The following is a 16,666-nucleotide window of genomic DNA, read 5'->3' as shown; positions in this document are numbered from 1 at the left end:
AAAAAATATTTTATTTAATATTAATTAATTATTATTTTTTTATTATCAAACATAAATTGTAGTTTAATTAAACTCTATAATATTAAAGAGACAAAAAAATTAAAAATTATCTTATTTAATATTTATTTATTATTATAGTAATTAATAAATATTAAATAAAATAAATTTTGACTATTTTTTATTAATTTATTTTAGTTACGAAATATTTTTAAATTAAACTAATCTTATCTGATCTGTTGCAGTGATAACTAAATATTACCACATTTGACTATCACCGTCATTCTATTTTAGCATCAACTTAGTATAATCTAATCCAATGTGAAATCAAATAAATCTCATCCATTTTTTTTTTATTTTAGCCATTTATGTTGGATGATATTGTGATTTTGTGTACATTTTGTTATTTAGGTAAGTATTGGTAGAGATTGTGTGGAATAGAATATGCAATATTATTAGTGCTAAAATTAAAAAAGTAATATGGATTATAAATTGTGCCTTTGTATAATAATTTTTTTTGGCTTGTTATGTAATAAGGTTTTTTAATGAAAATATTTGATTAAACTATATAAATAGGACAAATATGTCTAGATAAATTTGATGGGGTTAAATAGCATCATATTTAGGGTTTTAGCTTATGGGCCTTTCATATTAAATCGTGATGGAGCTATGAGCTATCAGCTATGGATTTTAGTAGGAAGGTTAATATCAAATAGTTTATAAAGGATTAAGAGTATAATTTGTTAATATTTCATGCTATCAAAATTGTTTCTTTCTTTTTTTTTTTTCTTTTTTTTTTATGAGTTCTGCTATCAAATTGTTGCATGTAGGTTAGAGGATACATACAATTGTAAATATTTGTACCTTATAATAATTTACATAAATTAAAAGAGAATAAAATTATGATAAGAATTAATTTTTCATCCGATGATGTTGCTTACAATAAAATTTAGAACTTTTAATGTATTTAGTTTATAATGAATGCAAAAAATTTAAATTTTTATTTCCTTAACGGCACTTGTTAATCAAACATTCAAACGTTGTTTTATAGAGCAAGAAAAGATCTCACCAACAAATGTGATCATTAATAGCATGTTTCCAAGTTCTTTTTTAATATCTTTCATTTATTCAATGAAGGATGCAAGTGAATTAAAATTTGATGCAGAAGTAGGACCTTCTCTCCTAAAATGGTAGGTAATCTACAATAAATGATAAAGCCATTAATTCCAATGCATCAGTCATCACTCACCTAGCTACGTGAAATCTGTGCTTCTGGTATTTATTTTATATTATTTCCACCAAAAGCAGCATAATGTCACGGCCTTGGACACACTCCAACGCTACCGTGCCGGCACTCGGACTTACTCAACCTCTTGAGCTAAGACCAAGTCAGCCTAACCCTCAATACTTAGCAAGAAAGCTAAGAATATAAGAGAACACAAGAGAAAGGAAGCTTTGGTGGAAGAACACTTTATTGCTCAAGTGTGGTTACAAATGATTCACACCCAAACTCTAACTCTCATCCCTATTTATAGCCATCCACCTCCTCAATGGATGGTTAGGATTAAATCTAATCAACGGTCCAAATTAATCATCTAGAACCTTCTTTACAAATATCTATCCTACCACAACTCTCTAAATGTTTCTAGATTATTCCATATCACTCTTTATACTTCTATATACATCTACACTCTTCTAGAATACTCTATGACCTTCCAGAGTCTTAGCTCAAGAGGTTGAGTAAGTCCGAGTGCCGGCACGGTAGCGTTGGAGTGTGTCCAAGGCCGTGACAATAAGATCATAAATCACCGAACAAGGCATGTCTTTTTTCTTTTACAGGGTTTTTGGAAACTCTTGAAATTCGATTTCCATATAAATTTAATTTAATTTTAGTGTTTAAAATAAAATAATTATATTAATTTAGATAAAATTCAATTTATTTTTTTAAAATTAATTTTAATTCAAATAGATTTTATTTAAAATTTCATTCTATTAAGATTTTACTTAAAATTTAAAACGTCTAAAATATTTGTATAATTTAATTTTTTTTTTTACTTTTTATACTCATTCTTTTTTAATGTCTTTTATTTTTTAACACACATCCTCTTTTTTCACTACCTTCATAATACTGGCAAAAAATAGCATAATTTTATTCTATTTTAATAACATAAATTAGTTGTTATAATTTGCTATTAATAATTAGCTTTTTTTTACTTAGTATGTCAACAAGTTAGTTTTTAAGAATTTATATTTGTTTTTTGTTGTTGGCTTATCGTTGGAATTAACCATTTAATTTTTTTAATTAATTACAATGTTTTTTAAATTTATTATTTTTAAATTAATCTAATTTTTTTTAAAAAAGTGAACAAATTTTAATTAAAAAATATATTTTTATAATTATTTTATATAATTTAATAAATAAATATTTTTATTATTTAAAATATGATGTTAAGGATAAAATTGTTCATTATAAAATTTTAATTCATTTGATAAATATTTTAAATACTGAATTTTAATTCAATTTTATAATTTTATTAATTTATTTCACACACTAAAATTCAATTTAATTTTGACTAGAATTCAATTTTTGATAGAATTCAATTCAATTTAATTTTATATCATTTAAAAATTTTCAAACAGGTCATTAATAAATAAATAAATAAGAGAGGATAATTTGCAAAGGCCAAAGATTGTTTTCTTTTTTTTCTGCTATATATAATATAGGACCAAATATTTTTAATAACAACGATTCAATCCGATAATAATGGCTAAAGACTATCATTCATCTGCACAAGAAACGTTACCAATAATATATACACTATATGAAATATTCCTAAACAGATCACAATATGAATATTTTAAGAAAGTGAACTTTTTCTTTAAGAGATCTATATCTCTAAATAACACTCGAAATTTTTTTATAAATCGTATATTTTACTTTATTCAGATTACTGACAAAAAATTTCCATTATAAAGATATAATAAAATAAATAAATTCAATTGTTTTAAAGCTTTTGTTTACAATTACTTTGATTTGTATTCTGATGAAACTTGTTGAAAATCAAAAATCACAAATGTTTGAAAGTTCCTAAGAATGTTAACTGCATAAAAATTTATTTATCTGACAAAAGAATTTCTACTTTAGTTTATCAACAAGTATCCTTATTAAATTTGGTAGTAAAGAGTAAAGACCTATCACTAATTACCAATTAAAGATGATTTTTTGAAAACCGAAATGTTAAATGATTTTGTTTTGTTGTTGTACTCAATAAATAAGTTATTTGAAACATAACTGAATTGACTAAGGAATGTATAAATAACGCTAAATCATATTTAACCAAACTAATTTGCATATAAACAATGATGTGTATATATATATAAAATCAGAAATTTGGTAACTAAAATAAATTAATAAAAAATAATCAAAATTTATTTTATTTAATATTAATTAATTTTATAATAATTAATAAATATTAAATAAGATAAATTTTTGCTATTTTCTTTCGTTTTTTTAGCATTATCGATACAAAATCAACTATTAAATAAATTATTAATGTAAAATATATTTTAAAATATAAAATATATATTAAAAATAAATTAAATAACATATATTATATACAATAATTAATTTGATGATTAATTTTGATTTGCAAATTTGCATATCAAGCATGTCTGATGTATGCATCTTCCATGAACACAATTGATGAATATTTTAATTTCAAAAAGTCAATTGAATGATGCATCGTATTCATCTTTATATTATGACCACACTATCATACTTGTGCCCAAAATATTACCATTATTCAATTCCAAGCTATATAAGCCCATATTATCTACAATTCTACATGGATTTATAGTTACATCAATGGATTTTGTCCAGAAGTTCCAAATCAAACAAAATTAGATTATTAGACACAAACAAGAATAATGGAAGCTAGTAATAAACAAATATTGAAAAAAGATTAATTTTTGTTTTAAAAAAATAAAAAATATCAAAATTTAGAAATTGTTCCCCTAGTTAAACAACTAAACTATATATTCATCATTTTAATTTTTGAAATTTACTGTCATACCCCTGAGAGCCAGCGAAACATTTCGGTGATCTCTTCACCAATTCTGTTACCTTCAATGTCATATTCTGCAGCTACGACTGGAACGACGTCGCTTCGGCGACTACTCCCACCAGTACCGCTGAAGAACCTTCCAGAACTTCGAAACGACGCCGTTCGTGTCGATATAGAAGCTGAGACTCTATCCATGTACTCCTTCAGCCAGCTCCTTACGCCGCCAACCTCGCCGGCGAGATTCGCTTCATGCTGACTCGCCGGAGCCTCCGCCGACGCCGGAATGTCCTTCTGATCAGACGTGCTTCTTCGATGAGCGTGGCTGAATGGAACTTCCGAATCTTCATCCACGAAATACTCGAACGATCCAATGGAGTATGACCTAGACCTAGCGCCTCCGGCGCGGGATTCGCCAGAAACTGCGGCGGAGCCATCGGGCGCGGTGCCGCGGCGGCTCACGTTCCCTATCTCGAGGCGGAAACTGTCACTGCCGGAGGTGGAGGAAGACGAGCGGACGACCTTGCCGAGGTCCGATTCGGTGGCGACAATGGCGGATCGGCAGAGCGGGCAGGAGAGGTTGGACTGAAGCCAGGTGTCAATGCATTCGGCGTGGAAGGCGTGGCAGCAGATAGGTAGGAGGCGGAGGAGATCGTCGTTACGGAACTTCGAGAGGCAAACGGCGCAGTCGGCGGCGGAGGAGCGGCGAGTGACGGAGGAGAAGGTGAAAAGCGGTAGGGAGTCGATGATGTAAGAGTAGGAAGTGGAAGAGTTTTGAGGGACTTCCGGCGAGATTCGGCGGCTGGAGGTGAAGATTGGCGTGGCGGAGGAAGATGGCGTGGCTGAGAAACGAGAGAGACGGCGTAGGCAGCGGCGGTTGATGTGGCGGAGGAGGAAACAGAGTGCAAGGGAGACTATAACGGTGACGGCAAGAACCGTTACGATGATGAGGATGCTTGGGCTGAGGTTCTGTAACGGAGATGAACGGCGTGGTGGCGTTGTGCTTGAGCTAGAAACTGTTGTTGTAACGGTGTCTGATCCGACGACGTCTAGTGATAAGGGAGGAGGAGAAGCCATGGTAAGTATTATTATGATGAGAGAGAGAAAGAAGGATAATGAGAATATATAAAAGGGAAAAGAATAAATAAATGGCGTCTCAAGGTATGCATGGAGGGAGGAAGGAGGGAGGGGTTGGGGTGAGGGCACGTGAGGGGCACGTGGGACTTTGAATTGAATGTTGATGGCATGAAATGAATGGTGCTGGCGGGGAAGAGAAGCTGAATTTATTTGGATGAAAGAGGAGATAGTAAATGCGGTCAGGGTTTAGAGGAGGCCACTGATGCTACAGTCACTCCTTAAACTCTACATGCCCATGCCCACCTTCTTCTGAATTCGTTATTTACTTATTTTTGGGTGTTAGTTGAGTTCGGAGGGTCCAATTTCTCACAGGACAAATTATACTATATTTCTATTATTTTTTGAATATTTTTTTATGTATAAAAGATATTTTTTAAAAAAATAGTTATTAAATAAGTTATTTGTATAAAATATATATTAAAATACAAAATATTTATTAAAAATGAATTAAACACTATATGTATTTGTGCATAAATAAATAATGATTGATTTGATATTGATTTTTAATTTATATATAATCTTTTTAATTTTTATCAACCATTTTTAATATTTGAAATAAAAATATTATAAAAAAATATAAAAAATGATACATATAGCAATTTCTTTTTAACTCAATTGTTCCACTACTCTATAATTTATTCTCCCAATTTAACAACTTAAAATTAATTTCTTATATAATTATTAAAACTGAAAAATAATAATAAACCTAAATACTAATATTAACTAACCTAAATACTAAAATTTTAGTGAGCGTAACTAGTGTCCGTGATTATTAAAGTCTGCTCTTGGAAAACAGGAACTTATACATGTGGAGCATTGTCTTTGTTGCTCCTTCCCAGTTTGGAACGGTGTTGAGCTGAGCTTTTTTGTATTAGTTATATGAAGGTGAAAGATACAACAAGAACGACAACTACATGTTTGAGATATTCTTAAACGTTGTCATAACATAAGATTCATAATAACCAGGGAACACAACAGTAGCATATGTTATGGAAAATGACTTTAACACAATATTTGGAACAACTGATTTTGGAAGGAAGAAAAATGAAAGGGGAGAAAATAGATGGAAAAGCTCATTTTTCTTTGTTTGGATTAGAGTGGAAAATGGGTGAAAAATAAAAAAATAGGTGTGGGATTTATATAAATTTTTTCTTTTTATTACTGCGATGAAAACTGAAAAGGGATGGATAAACAATGTTAAACTTTCATATTTACCCTTTCGATAACAAAAAGTAAAATTTTTAAGTCACTAATTTTTTTTTAACAAATATAAAACTTTTTGTTGATGACATTTAAAATTTTAAAAAATAATTTGAAAAATTTTTTTTATTGAAAAAATAATTTAAATAATTTAAATATATTGAAGGTAAAAGGCCTTAACCCTACCTTTGTTCAGTTTTTTACAGAGAAAATCATATCTTGTTGGAGCGTTCATTTTCTACATCATCTCCCACATCATCCTCGTTAGCAGAACGACGTTGTTTGTAACTGTGGTGTCCCTCATATTTCTTCTTTATAAATCAAAAACCTACCGTGGCGCCCTCCTCGTATTCTGAAATTGAGCGTGTCCCAAATGGCAAGTAGCGCAGGAGGCTCAGCCGCTTCTAGCTGCCGCGGAGGGAGGTTCGTCCATGGGGGCGGTGAAAATCTGAGTTTAAATAAGGGACAACACCCGAAATGCTTATGTGGTCTCTATGCAATTATCTCCAAATCCGGTACTGTCGAGAATTCAGGAAGGTTGTTCTTCGGGTGTCCAAGGTATAAGGTAATTACCGATTCTGTTATTGGACTAAAATCATTTAGAATCTTGTTAACACATTGAGGGTTTGGATGTTACAGGAAAAACTATCCTACTGCAAATTCTTTGTATGGGTTGACATGGTTTTTGACCTGAATGGAAAGAATGTTGGGTTGAAAGAAGTTGCTGTTGCTAATGACTTGGTGGGTGATTTCCGAGAGACTTTGTTGGAGCTGCAAGATAGGGTGGGTGCGTTAGAGAACAATCAAAATACAATTGTGAAGAAAGACTGGAAAAATATTTGCTTTAATCTATACTTATCGGCTGGGTTTATTGTGTTAATTTATGTAGTTGTGTTTAATTGCTCTGCAAAAGTTTAGATTTGTATGTTTATTCTGAATTTATGAATGAAATCAAAGTATTGTGCATATTATGCATTTTTTGGTGAATTTTGAGGGCATTTGTGTTGAATTTCATAGGAGTAGCTGCATTATTATGTTCAGAAACAAATATAAATCAAAAGGGTATTTTCTAATTAGCTATCACAGTTAACTAATCAATGAACGAACACATGAATTAAGAAAAGACACCCTGGAGTACCATAATTAAAAACATACTTAGTCACATACATTTAACTGCACAAATCCATGAAAAATAACAACATAACAATAGAAAAGATATATGCCAATTTCGTGGAAGGCATTAGCATGACCACGACACTGAATATTAAAGTTTTATCCTGAATTCGAAGTTCATCCAAGAAAAAAACAGCCATGGTACTATTTCTTAGCACAAAAGACTAGAGTTTTATCCTAAATTTCGAAATTCATCCAAAAAAAGAACAAGCATAAAGTTGTTTCTCAACACAAAAGACTATAATTTTCTCCTAAATGTTAAAGTTCATCCAAAACGAGAACAAGCATGGAGCAGTTTCTCGTCACTTCTTTCCAGTACCATCAGAATTTGGCACTGGAGCCTGTGATGAAGTTGGACTAGTATTCATGTGTCTAACATTGCCTGGGGACATAAAATTGGACCCAACACCAGCTGGCCTACTACCCTTTGGGCCACCAGATTTTGATCAAGAACCACTTGGTCCTTCAGTTTTTGTCCTTGCAGATTTTGGGCCATTAACACTTGGCCTAATTGAGCTAGGCCCACTTGTTTGTTTCTTGTCAACCTTTGACTTCTTCTTCTCCATACCACTCTCTGATTTTTTCCCAGTTTTACTACTCTTTTTCTTGACAATCACATAGTCAGAGTCACTGCTTTCATCTTCAAATCCTGGAGGGGGCGGTTTATATGGTTCGTCCTCGGTGGTTTCATACCTATCATCATCACTAGATTCCTCCTCCGCATCTGCATCACCCTCAAAGTCCAAGTCGATATCCTCAAGTGAAGTAACCATTATCGGGTGATCAAAATACAAATGAAACTCATCAGTCCCCTTGTTCTTTTGTATGTTCTCGCACAACTGATTAATCTCCAATTCTCCTTTTATTGGGTGCAGTCCACTCTCAAAGTCAGCAGCCATAACATCATACCAATACATAGTAGTGTAGTTCAAATAGCCTAACTCTTTGAATAGGGTTTGTAGGTCAAAGAAACAGATAAGATCAACATCCATCTTAGAAAATTTCTCAACTTTTTCATCCAGATATAGAAAAACTCCTTTGTTATCCCTAACAAAATTTTCACCATGGTGAAAAACAGGAACCACAAATTTCTCCATTTCTCTGCAAGAACAACACGTTTAATGATTAACAAACATAATCATATAACCCTAAATTCTGACAAATGCCATAAAGGAAAAACAAAAATAAAAAATCTACCTTTAACACCATAAAAACTAACAACATTGTATACTACTGAGCAATTGTGAGGGAACATACATGCAAAAACAAAATTAGAACTAGCAAACAATGCCATAGCACGTTTTGTGCTCTATACCCCAACCCAAAAAATGATCAGTAAATCTAAATTAGTTTTTCCAACAGAGAATAAGAATATAATACATTCTTACCTTCTTCAATGCAAGTCTCGAGTGGTCCTTGTCACTCTTATACGCGATTCCGTGCTTCTGGATTTGAGCATGAGGCGTTACAAATGGTAACAGAATGCAGAATTTTATCAACGTCGTCACGATGGTGATATGAAAAATGATGTGGGAGATGATGTAGAAGATGAACGCTCCAACAAGGTATGGTATTCTCTGTAAAAAACTTAACAAAGGTGGGGGTTAGGGTTACCTTCATATGAAATGAAGAGAGACTTTTTATATTCCTCTCAAACGCGAAAAACGACGCCGTTCTGCTGACGAGAATAGGGACTAATTTTTCCAGCCGCGTCACCTGACACGTAGCAGTCCACGTGGCCTTCAGACATGCCACTTCATCATTTTTCGTCAGTCACAAACGGAGAAATCAAGGCAGGGACTGAATTGTCCGCCGGAGAAAATTTTTGGGGGTGTTTTTGTGTATTAATTTTTTTCGGGGACTAAAATGTCTGCTTTTAAAATTCTCAGGGACTAATTTGGGTAATTACTCTAAAATTTAAAGCCGAGTTGAATTTTTGTGTGGTGTGAGGGTAGTCCAATAATAATTTTTAATTATCTTTTATATCATATAAAAAATTAAGTGAATCTAACTTATTCCTGCCATAAGCTAACTCAACACTACAAAAAACACAGAAAATTGCGACAGAATATTACCGGTCACTTTCCTAAATCGCTGCGAATTAGTGGGATAGCGGTTGTTCTGCTAATGTTTTTTAGCTTTGCTACAAATTGATCAAGATAGCGGTGGTTTGGGTCCTAACCGCTACAATAGCATTTTGTTGGTTTGAATAAAAAACTCTCGCCTTTAATAATCGAGAACTAATTTTCTCGTTTTGACAAAAACTCAAAGGGATCAAAGGCGCAAATCACACGCTCTGTAAATCTTTGCCGTCGTGTAGCTACCTCCATTAGTTCCAGCTGCTACGTCTTTTCAGTCACTGATATGCTCCCTCCGCCGTGTAGCTCCTACGTGCAAAAGGAAAGTGGAAGGGCGTGAAACCATTGTTCTTCCCTCTGCCGTACACGTCCATGTCGTTGTGGCGTCGCGTGGCTACCCATCCGTCCTAGTGTCATCGTCCTAGTTAGTCAGCCTTTGTTTTAAAGCTCGTGTATGAAATTGCAGCAGTTCAAAATCGTCGCAATATTTTTAAAAAACTCACATAAAATTGCGGTAGTTGTGTAACCGTTGCAAATTATTTTTTAAATGCACTTACTAAAATAGCGGTAGTTATAGACCACCGCAAAATCAACCACCTTGATTAGCAGCGGTTATACCAGTGATTCTTAAAAATTGTCGCAAAATCAAATACCTGCGCCCTAAATCACAACATTTACCAAACCGATGATATGCTGCTATTCCTCAAAAAGACCGTCGCTATTCAATATATCTCTTATAATGAAGAAGTAAAAGTTATCTCATACAGTCATACTTAACTTATAAAACCTATCAAACTTTTAATTTTAGACCATTAAAAATTTGATATACATTAATAAAACATTTTGATAAATGGCTTCACCGAAATATATATTATTTTTTTATAAATATATTTTCAATTTTAAGAATAACTTATACAACACGTGTGATTTCATCATATTGAAATAAAATAGCTTTCCAGTAATTAATTTAATTATCAAATTATACGAGAGTAGAACTTTTTATGAACATTTTTTAAATACTTCAGACTTCAAAAAGCTCAAATTTAAAAATAAAAATAAAAAATTATATCACCGTCAAATATATAATTAACATAGCAAATTATATGTTAAAAGTGTTGAATGCATGGTACATATTTAGCTAAATTAGTCACTATCATCATCAGAACATTTTGCCAGACAAAGAGTCAAATTCTCAATCACATTTAGTGACTAATTGTTATGAGTAAGAATTAATGTGTCTGATTTTAACAAACTGTAACTATCCTGTACTTAAGAAATTTGTAACACCAACCATCATAATTTTCAGTGGAATATTCGTTGTAGATAGGCGTCGAGGAACACACTTAATTCATCTTTAACAGGTTGAGTTTGCAATGTAGTTAATTAGCCCCAACTTGATGTGCATTCTGTTATAAAGTATTTGACTAGATTTTAGTTTGTCTATCAAAATCTGACATGACTTGAAATCGATTAAGAAACTTGATAATTTTGAAATAAAATAAAAAACAACAAAAGATATACTTTTTGGAGATTATTTTATTGATTAATTTTTTATTTCTAATAATAAATAATTAAATATACTAAAAAAGATCCCATAAGAATGAAAAAAGAAACATGCCAACTTAGTGCTCGTTGTAGCAAATATGAAGTAAAAGACCAATCTACTAAATATTCCATTCTTTTATATACACGGAAGAAAATTGTGTAATTTTTTTTTTAAATATTATTTGTACACTAAAATTAACCATTAAAATTAGTTATTATATATATATATATATATATTAATGTGTATTTAATATTTTAATATATATTTTATACTAATAACTAATTTTAATGTACATATAACATAATCGTTTTATTTTAATAACAACTACAAAAATATTTACTAAAACTATTTTTATTATATGTTAATAAATTTTGGAAAAAAAAAATCAATATCGATTAAACCTACACTAGTTATTTTAATTAGCATTTACTATTTAGTATTATGTTTTTTATATCTACTAAAAATAAAATTTTAAAAAAGTATATAAATATGAGACATCTCTCACTCTATAATGAACTAATTTTTGAGATTTAATTTAATATTTTTAAACTCTAACATGATATTAGAATATTCGATCCATTTTTATTGGATCATCTACTTACAAATATTTACATTTTAGATAATTATTTTTAAATATAAAAATAATATATTATTAATTTATTCTAAATTCTATGTCTCTTAAGAATAAAATCTTTAAAAAATTCATAAATATAACACATCTTTCGTCTCATAAATTAATTTTTGAATTGAGTTAAGAATAGTCGGTCTCAATTCTAATATTTAGCATTCACAAATTAAATTTGACTCATCAAAACTTTAGCCATATTTAAATGTATAAAACAGCAAAGCTCATGGTTTTGGCCTGATTGGCCACATCATCGAAGGTTAAAAGAAAACGAAAGTGATGCTGTATTATCATCTTTTAGGCTACCCTTAATTAACCAACAAGCGAGGAATTTTCATGGCGGAATATAATGTAAAGTCAAATAGGACGATCAATTGGGAAAAGTTGAAGTTAACATCCTCATAACTTAGCTTGGAGTGGAATACCTGCAACATGATCCGAACCGTTCTATTATTTGGCGAAAATTCATGTGCAGTCAACTTTACCTAAATTTGATAACAAGAATTGTTAGATAAAAATTTAAAGATAATACTATATATATACCAAAATTAGTTATTAAAGTCAGCTACCAGTATAAAATATATGTTAGAATATAAATATACATTAAAAATAAATTAAGCCACACATATATTTATACACAAATACATTAGTAGTTAATTTTAATATACAAATAATATTTTTAAAAATATAATCAAATTAGTTAAATTATTTAATAATTCTCAACTATCAATTTTACGTAAAACTGAAACCACATAGGTTTTTATCATATTATTATATTATATATTTCCTACAACAGATTACAGATAGAGAACATGGTGGGTACTTCCATGAAGATATTATAATTGTCTTCATGTGATAATTTTTCTTTTTGACCCTTAGATGATGGATTGTAGGGTTAGATTTTGATATGTTATAAAAGTGTTGTTTTTATTTGAAGTGTGGCCAAATTAATAAATCACACTTTTATACAAAGCATCTTCATAAAAAGATGTTTTTTGCATCTTCATTTGAGTAGTTCCTAGAGAACATACCTTCCCAACTTGGCAGATGAGGTATATATCTTCCTTGTGCTAGCGCTACACATAATTAAATTAATTTACATTAACGAAATATATGCTAAGAAACTTAGTATTATATGATATGATGATTAGAGAGAATGATATGGAGATTTTGGAACGTGCAAACCCAAGAAACAAGGCAAGTAGGAAACCAATACATTCCATAATAATAGTTATATAATGAAACCATAATGTCTCATGATCTCGAGCCGCTTAAATTTTTAATAAGAGGATGCTTGTCATTTTTATGATTTTTCCAATAATACATTATTCACGTTCTCTGCTTAGCTTTGCATCATTATCTACATGAGCGCGTGCTTCGCTCTTTTCATTTAAACCAGCAAACTGTCGCTTTGCCAACAACACAACATCTTCGCATCACCATGTCCATAAACACAGATGTCATTATTTTTTTTATTGGATAAAGTATTATTTAAATCTTAACATTTTGGTTAAGTTGTAATTTTTATCTCTAATATTTAAAATATTTTATTTTATTTTATTTTTGTTTTTTGACTAAAATTAAAATTTTTCTTCTAAAAATATATATTTTTCTTTTATTGTTATATATCTTATATTTTTTTATTATTTTTACTTTTAAATTACTATAACCATTATAATTATAATTTCTATTGCTATGCAGAAGAAAATTATCATGAAAAAAAAATTAAATAAAATAAAATATTTAAAAATAAAAATAAAATATTTTAAATAATAGGTGATGATAAGTCATCTTATGCTAATTTTTTAAGCATTTTTTTACTTGTTTCATTAGTTTTTATACACTTTCTTACATTGTAAGTAAGTAATTTGGAGTGAAATTGCATGGTTTCCTTGAATCAATCAACCACCCTTTAATTGATACTAAATCATGAGGTTTAAGCTAAATTTAATTGGTTTTTTGATGATTTATAAACCTTGTGAATTTGGTGATACTTTGATTGGTTGTTTTGATTACTTGTAGGTGAAGAAAAGAAAAAAAACAAGAAAGCGTAGCCTAAGAAGCGTGGCCCAAGGAAGAGAAAAACGTGGGAAAAGAAACAAGGAAGTGTGGTACAATGAAGGAAGAAAGCCACAGCGCTCTCTCCAAGAGCTCAATGCTCTCCAAAGGAGCACAACAATGAACCAAGAAAGCAAAAGCTTGGATGCTGCGCTCCCCTTGAGAGCTGAGCACTATTTTGAACCAAGAAAGAAAGGGGAGAAGCATAATGCTCCGCTCTTGTCAAGAGCATTATCGAGCTTCACCCAAAAATAAATTCAAGGGTAATGGTTGCCAATGCTTGCCACAAGATTCGAACCAGGCACCTAAGGAAGGAAGGAAGCACTACTCACCAAGGAAAATAAGCCAAAATTAGCCAAATGCATCCCCCAGGTTTCGAACTCAAGGACGCCCCACTCAAGGCATGCGCTAGCTTGATTTCCTTCACAAACAAAAAGAGCCAACAATGTCTCCCCAAGGTTTCGAACTTGAGACCTCACCCAAGTAAAAGGAGTGCTACGCTCTTACCAAGAGCTGCGCGCTACTTTCCCCTACTCCTTGATACATGCGCGCAACATTGACACGGCCCAGGGAGGATTGGTGCGCACAAGACAAGCTCCAAGGCAGCATGATGCTGCGCTCTCAAGGAGAGCAGAGCGCTACCCTGATGCACACAAGCTTGGCACGCTACCAAGGGCCAAGGACACGAGCCAGTGCCACAATGCTGTGCTCTCACGAGGAGCAGAGCACACTACTGGGAGCAAACACTCATGGGCCATAATTGGACCAAAATTCAATTTAAATTCAATTCTTCACCAAATTAAAAAGCCCACTCCAAATTCAAAAATCCAAAAATAAGAAGTGTATAAATAGAAGCTAGTTTGATTTAGATAGGACTTTTACTTTTCTCTTTGAATTTTAACTTGTAATTTTGAGAGCTTTTCTTTGATTTTGGGATCTCTGAGTTTATTTTGGAGAATTGGGAAGGAGAATTGATCTCTCTTCTTCCTTGTTCTTACCTTTGCATTCTCTACTTCTTGCCTTGGATCTTGGGTGAAGAATTGAAGAAATTCTGTTTCAATCTCACCTTGAGATCTCTTTGTCATTTTTCTGCATAATTCTAGAAATTGTGATTTGAATCTAAATTCTATTTACTGGTTTCATCTTCTAACTCTTCTGCAATTTACTTTTCCACTTCTTTTGTAATTGTTTTTGGTTGGATCAAGGAAGGATTGAGATCTAGACTTGTTCTCTAGTCTCTTCTACCCCTGAGATCTTTGACTTCTCTTGAACCATTGCAATTGATAAACATTTCATTTTCTGTTTGGTTTTCAAAGTGATTTTCCTTTTCTTGTTTAAATCTGCTGCATCTTAATTCTTCTTCTACTTCTCTGTTAATTATCTTTTACTTCTACTTGTTTAATTTCTTCAATTTCAGCTCCCAATTCCCTTTATAATTCAAGCAATTTACATTTTTTACACTTTAAGATTCAGTTATTTACATTTTTTGCAATTTAAGTTTTTGCAATTTAATTTATTTGTTCTTTAAGATTCAGCACTTTTACTTTCTGTTCTCTTTAATTTACTGCAATTCTTTCCTCTCCCTTTAAATTTCATGCAAATTTAACTTTTGTCAATTACAAACCATTCAAACCAACACTTGATTCGCTTGACTAAATCAACCACTTAACTAAAATTGCTCAATCCTTCAATCTCTGTGGGATCGACCTCACTCATGTGAGTTATTATTACTTGATGCGACCCGGTCCACTTGTCGGTGAGTTTTAAGGTGATTGGAATTCATTTTCCAAAATATCCATCAATAGGAACGAAATTAAAGATTAACACAAATGTTAAAGAGCAAAACATACAGCACTTTATCCTTTTTCATTGGACATTTTTGTTGTGACATACACAACTTTTAATTTGGACCTAAAGTTATAACTGGTCTAAGAACCAAGAACGCTTCTCCTAAGAACACGTTGGCTTACTAGAGATATAATTTGAATCATATTTGTAGGCGATGTTGCCTAAATTTTATAGAAATTTATTCGGATTCTTTTTACATATATGGTTCATCTTTAAATACTATAAATAAAAAGGTTCAACATACATCCAAAATATGTAATCTAATCCTAATCTTTTTATCTTTTAGACTTCACTAATGATAAAAATAAAAGCGGAGTTTTTTCCTTGTGTTTTATTTTTTAGGAATGAACTATGAAATCAAACCAAATAAAAGAAGGGTTCAACCCTCAATTTTTTATTTTATTTATTTTTTAACATAGAAGATGTATATACCACAAAATAAAGTGAGAATATACAAAATTAAAAGACACTACGTTTAACCCAAAATTTTAAGACATTAAATTTATGTATTTTTTATTTTTTATACCCTTTAATTTTTTTTCATTTTCTTCAATGTGAGATATTATAAAAAATTCGTCGGATACCGTTGGATTTACTGGCAGATTTACTAAAAAAATGGCTAGTAATATATTTACCGTCAAAATTATTGTTAGAATAAATTCAACGGTATAAACCTCACTGATAATTAATTACCGGCAGATTTTTTCGTCTGCTACTAATTATCGGCAGATTTAGCGGCAGATATGAACTTTTAATTGGCAAAATTCTAAAACTTGTTATTGTAAATCCCGGTTAAATTAGTAGATAATTAGTCAATAAATTAGTTTTTAATAAGGAGGATTAAAAATATGAATATTATATCAAATTAGGAAAGAGCTCATCGAAACGAGAATTTTGACACCAATTTCGAAGAAAACGGTCTAAAATTGGACCGAACGGACCG

General features: G+C 31.2%; 1 protein-coding gene across 1 annotated transcript; it reads right to left on the bottom strand.

The window, feature by feature from the left end:
• Positions 1-3,776: 3,776 nt before the first annotated feature.
• Positions 3,777-5,291, bottom strand: LOC107616916 (E3 ubiquitin-protein ligase ATL4-like). The gene has a single exon (XM_016318792.3). It carries the CDS (start codon positions 5,133-5,135, stop codon positions 4,065-4,067), a length of 1,071 nt encoding a protein of 356 aa, XP_016174278.1. The 5' UTR covers positions 5,136-5,291; the 3' UTR covers positions 3,777-4,064.
• Positions 5,292-16,666: the final 11,375 nt, after the last annotated feature.

Source organism: Arachis ipaensis, chromosome B9 (genome assembly GCF_059453495.1).
Source record: "Arachis ipaensis isolate K30076 ecotype BB chromosome B9, ASM5945349v1, whole genome shotgun sequence".
NCBI lineage: Eukaryota > Viridiplantae > Streptophyta > Magnoliopsida > Fabales > Fabaceae > Arachis > Arachis ipaensis.
Note: the sequence above shows the minus strand (reverse complement) of the source record. Positions and strands in the feature narration are given on the sequence as shown.

Excerpts from the sequence above, each read along its gene's own strand:
- LOC107616916 (XM_016318792.3), bottom strand. The coding sequence starts at position 5,135 with ATGGCTTCTCCTCCTCCCTTATCACTAGACGTCGTCGGATCAGACACC.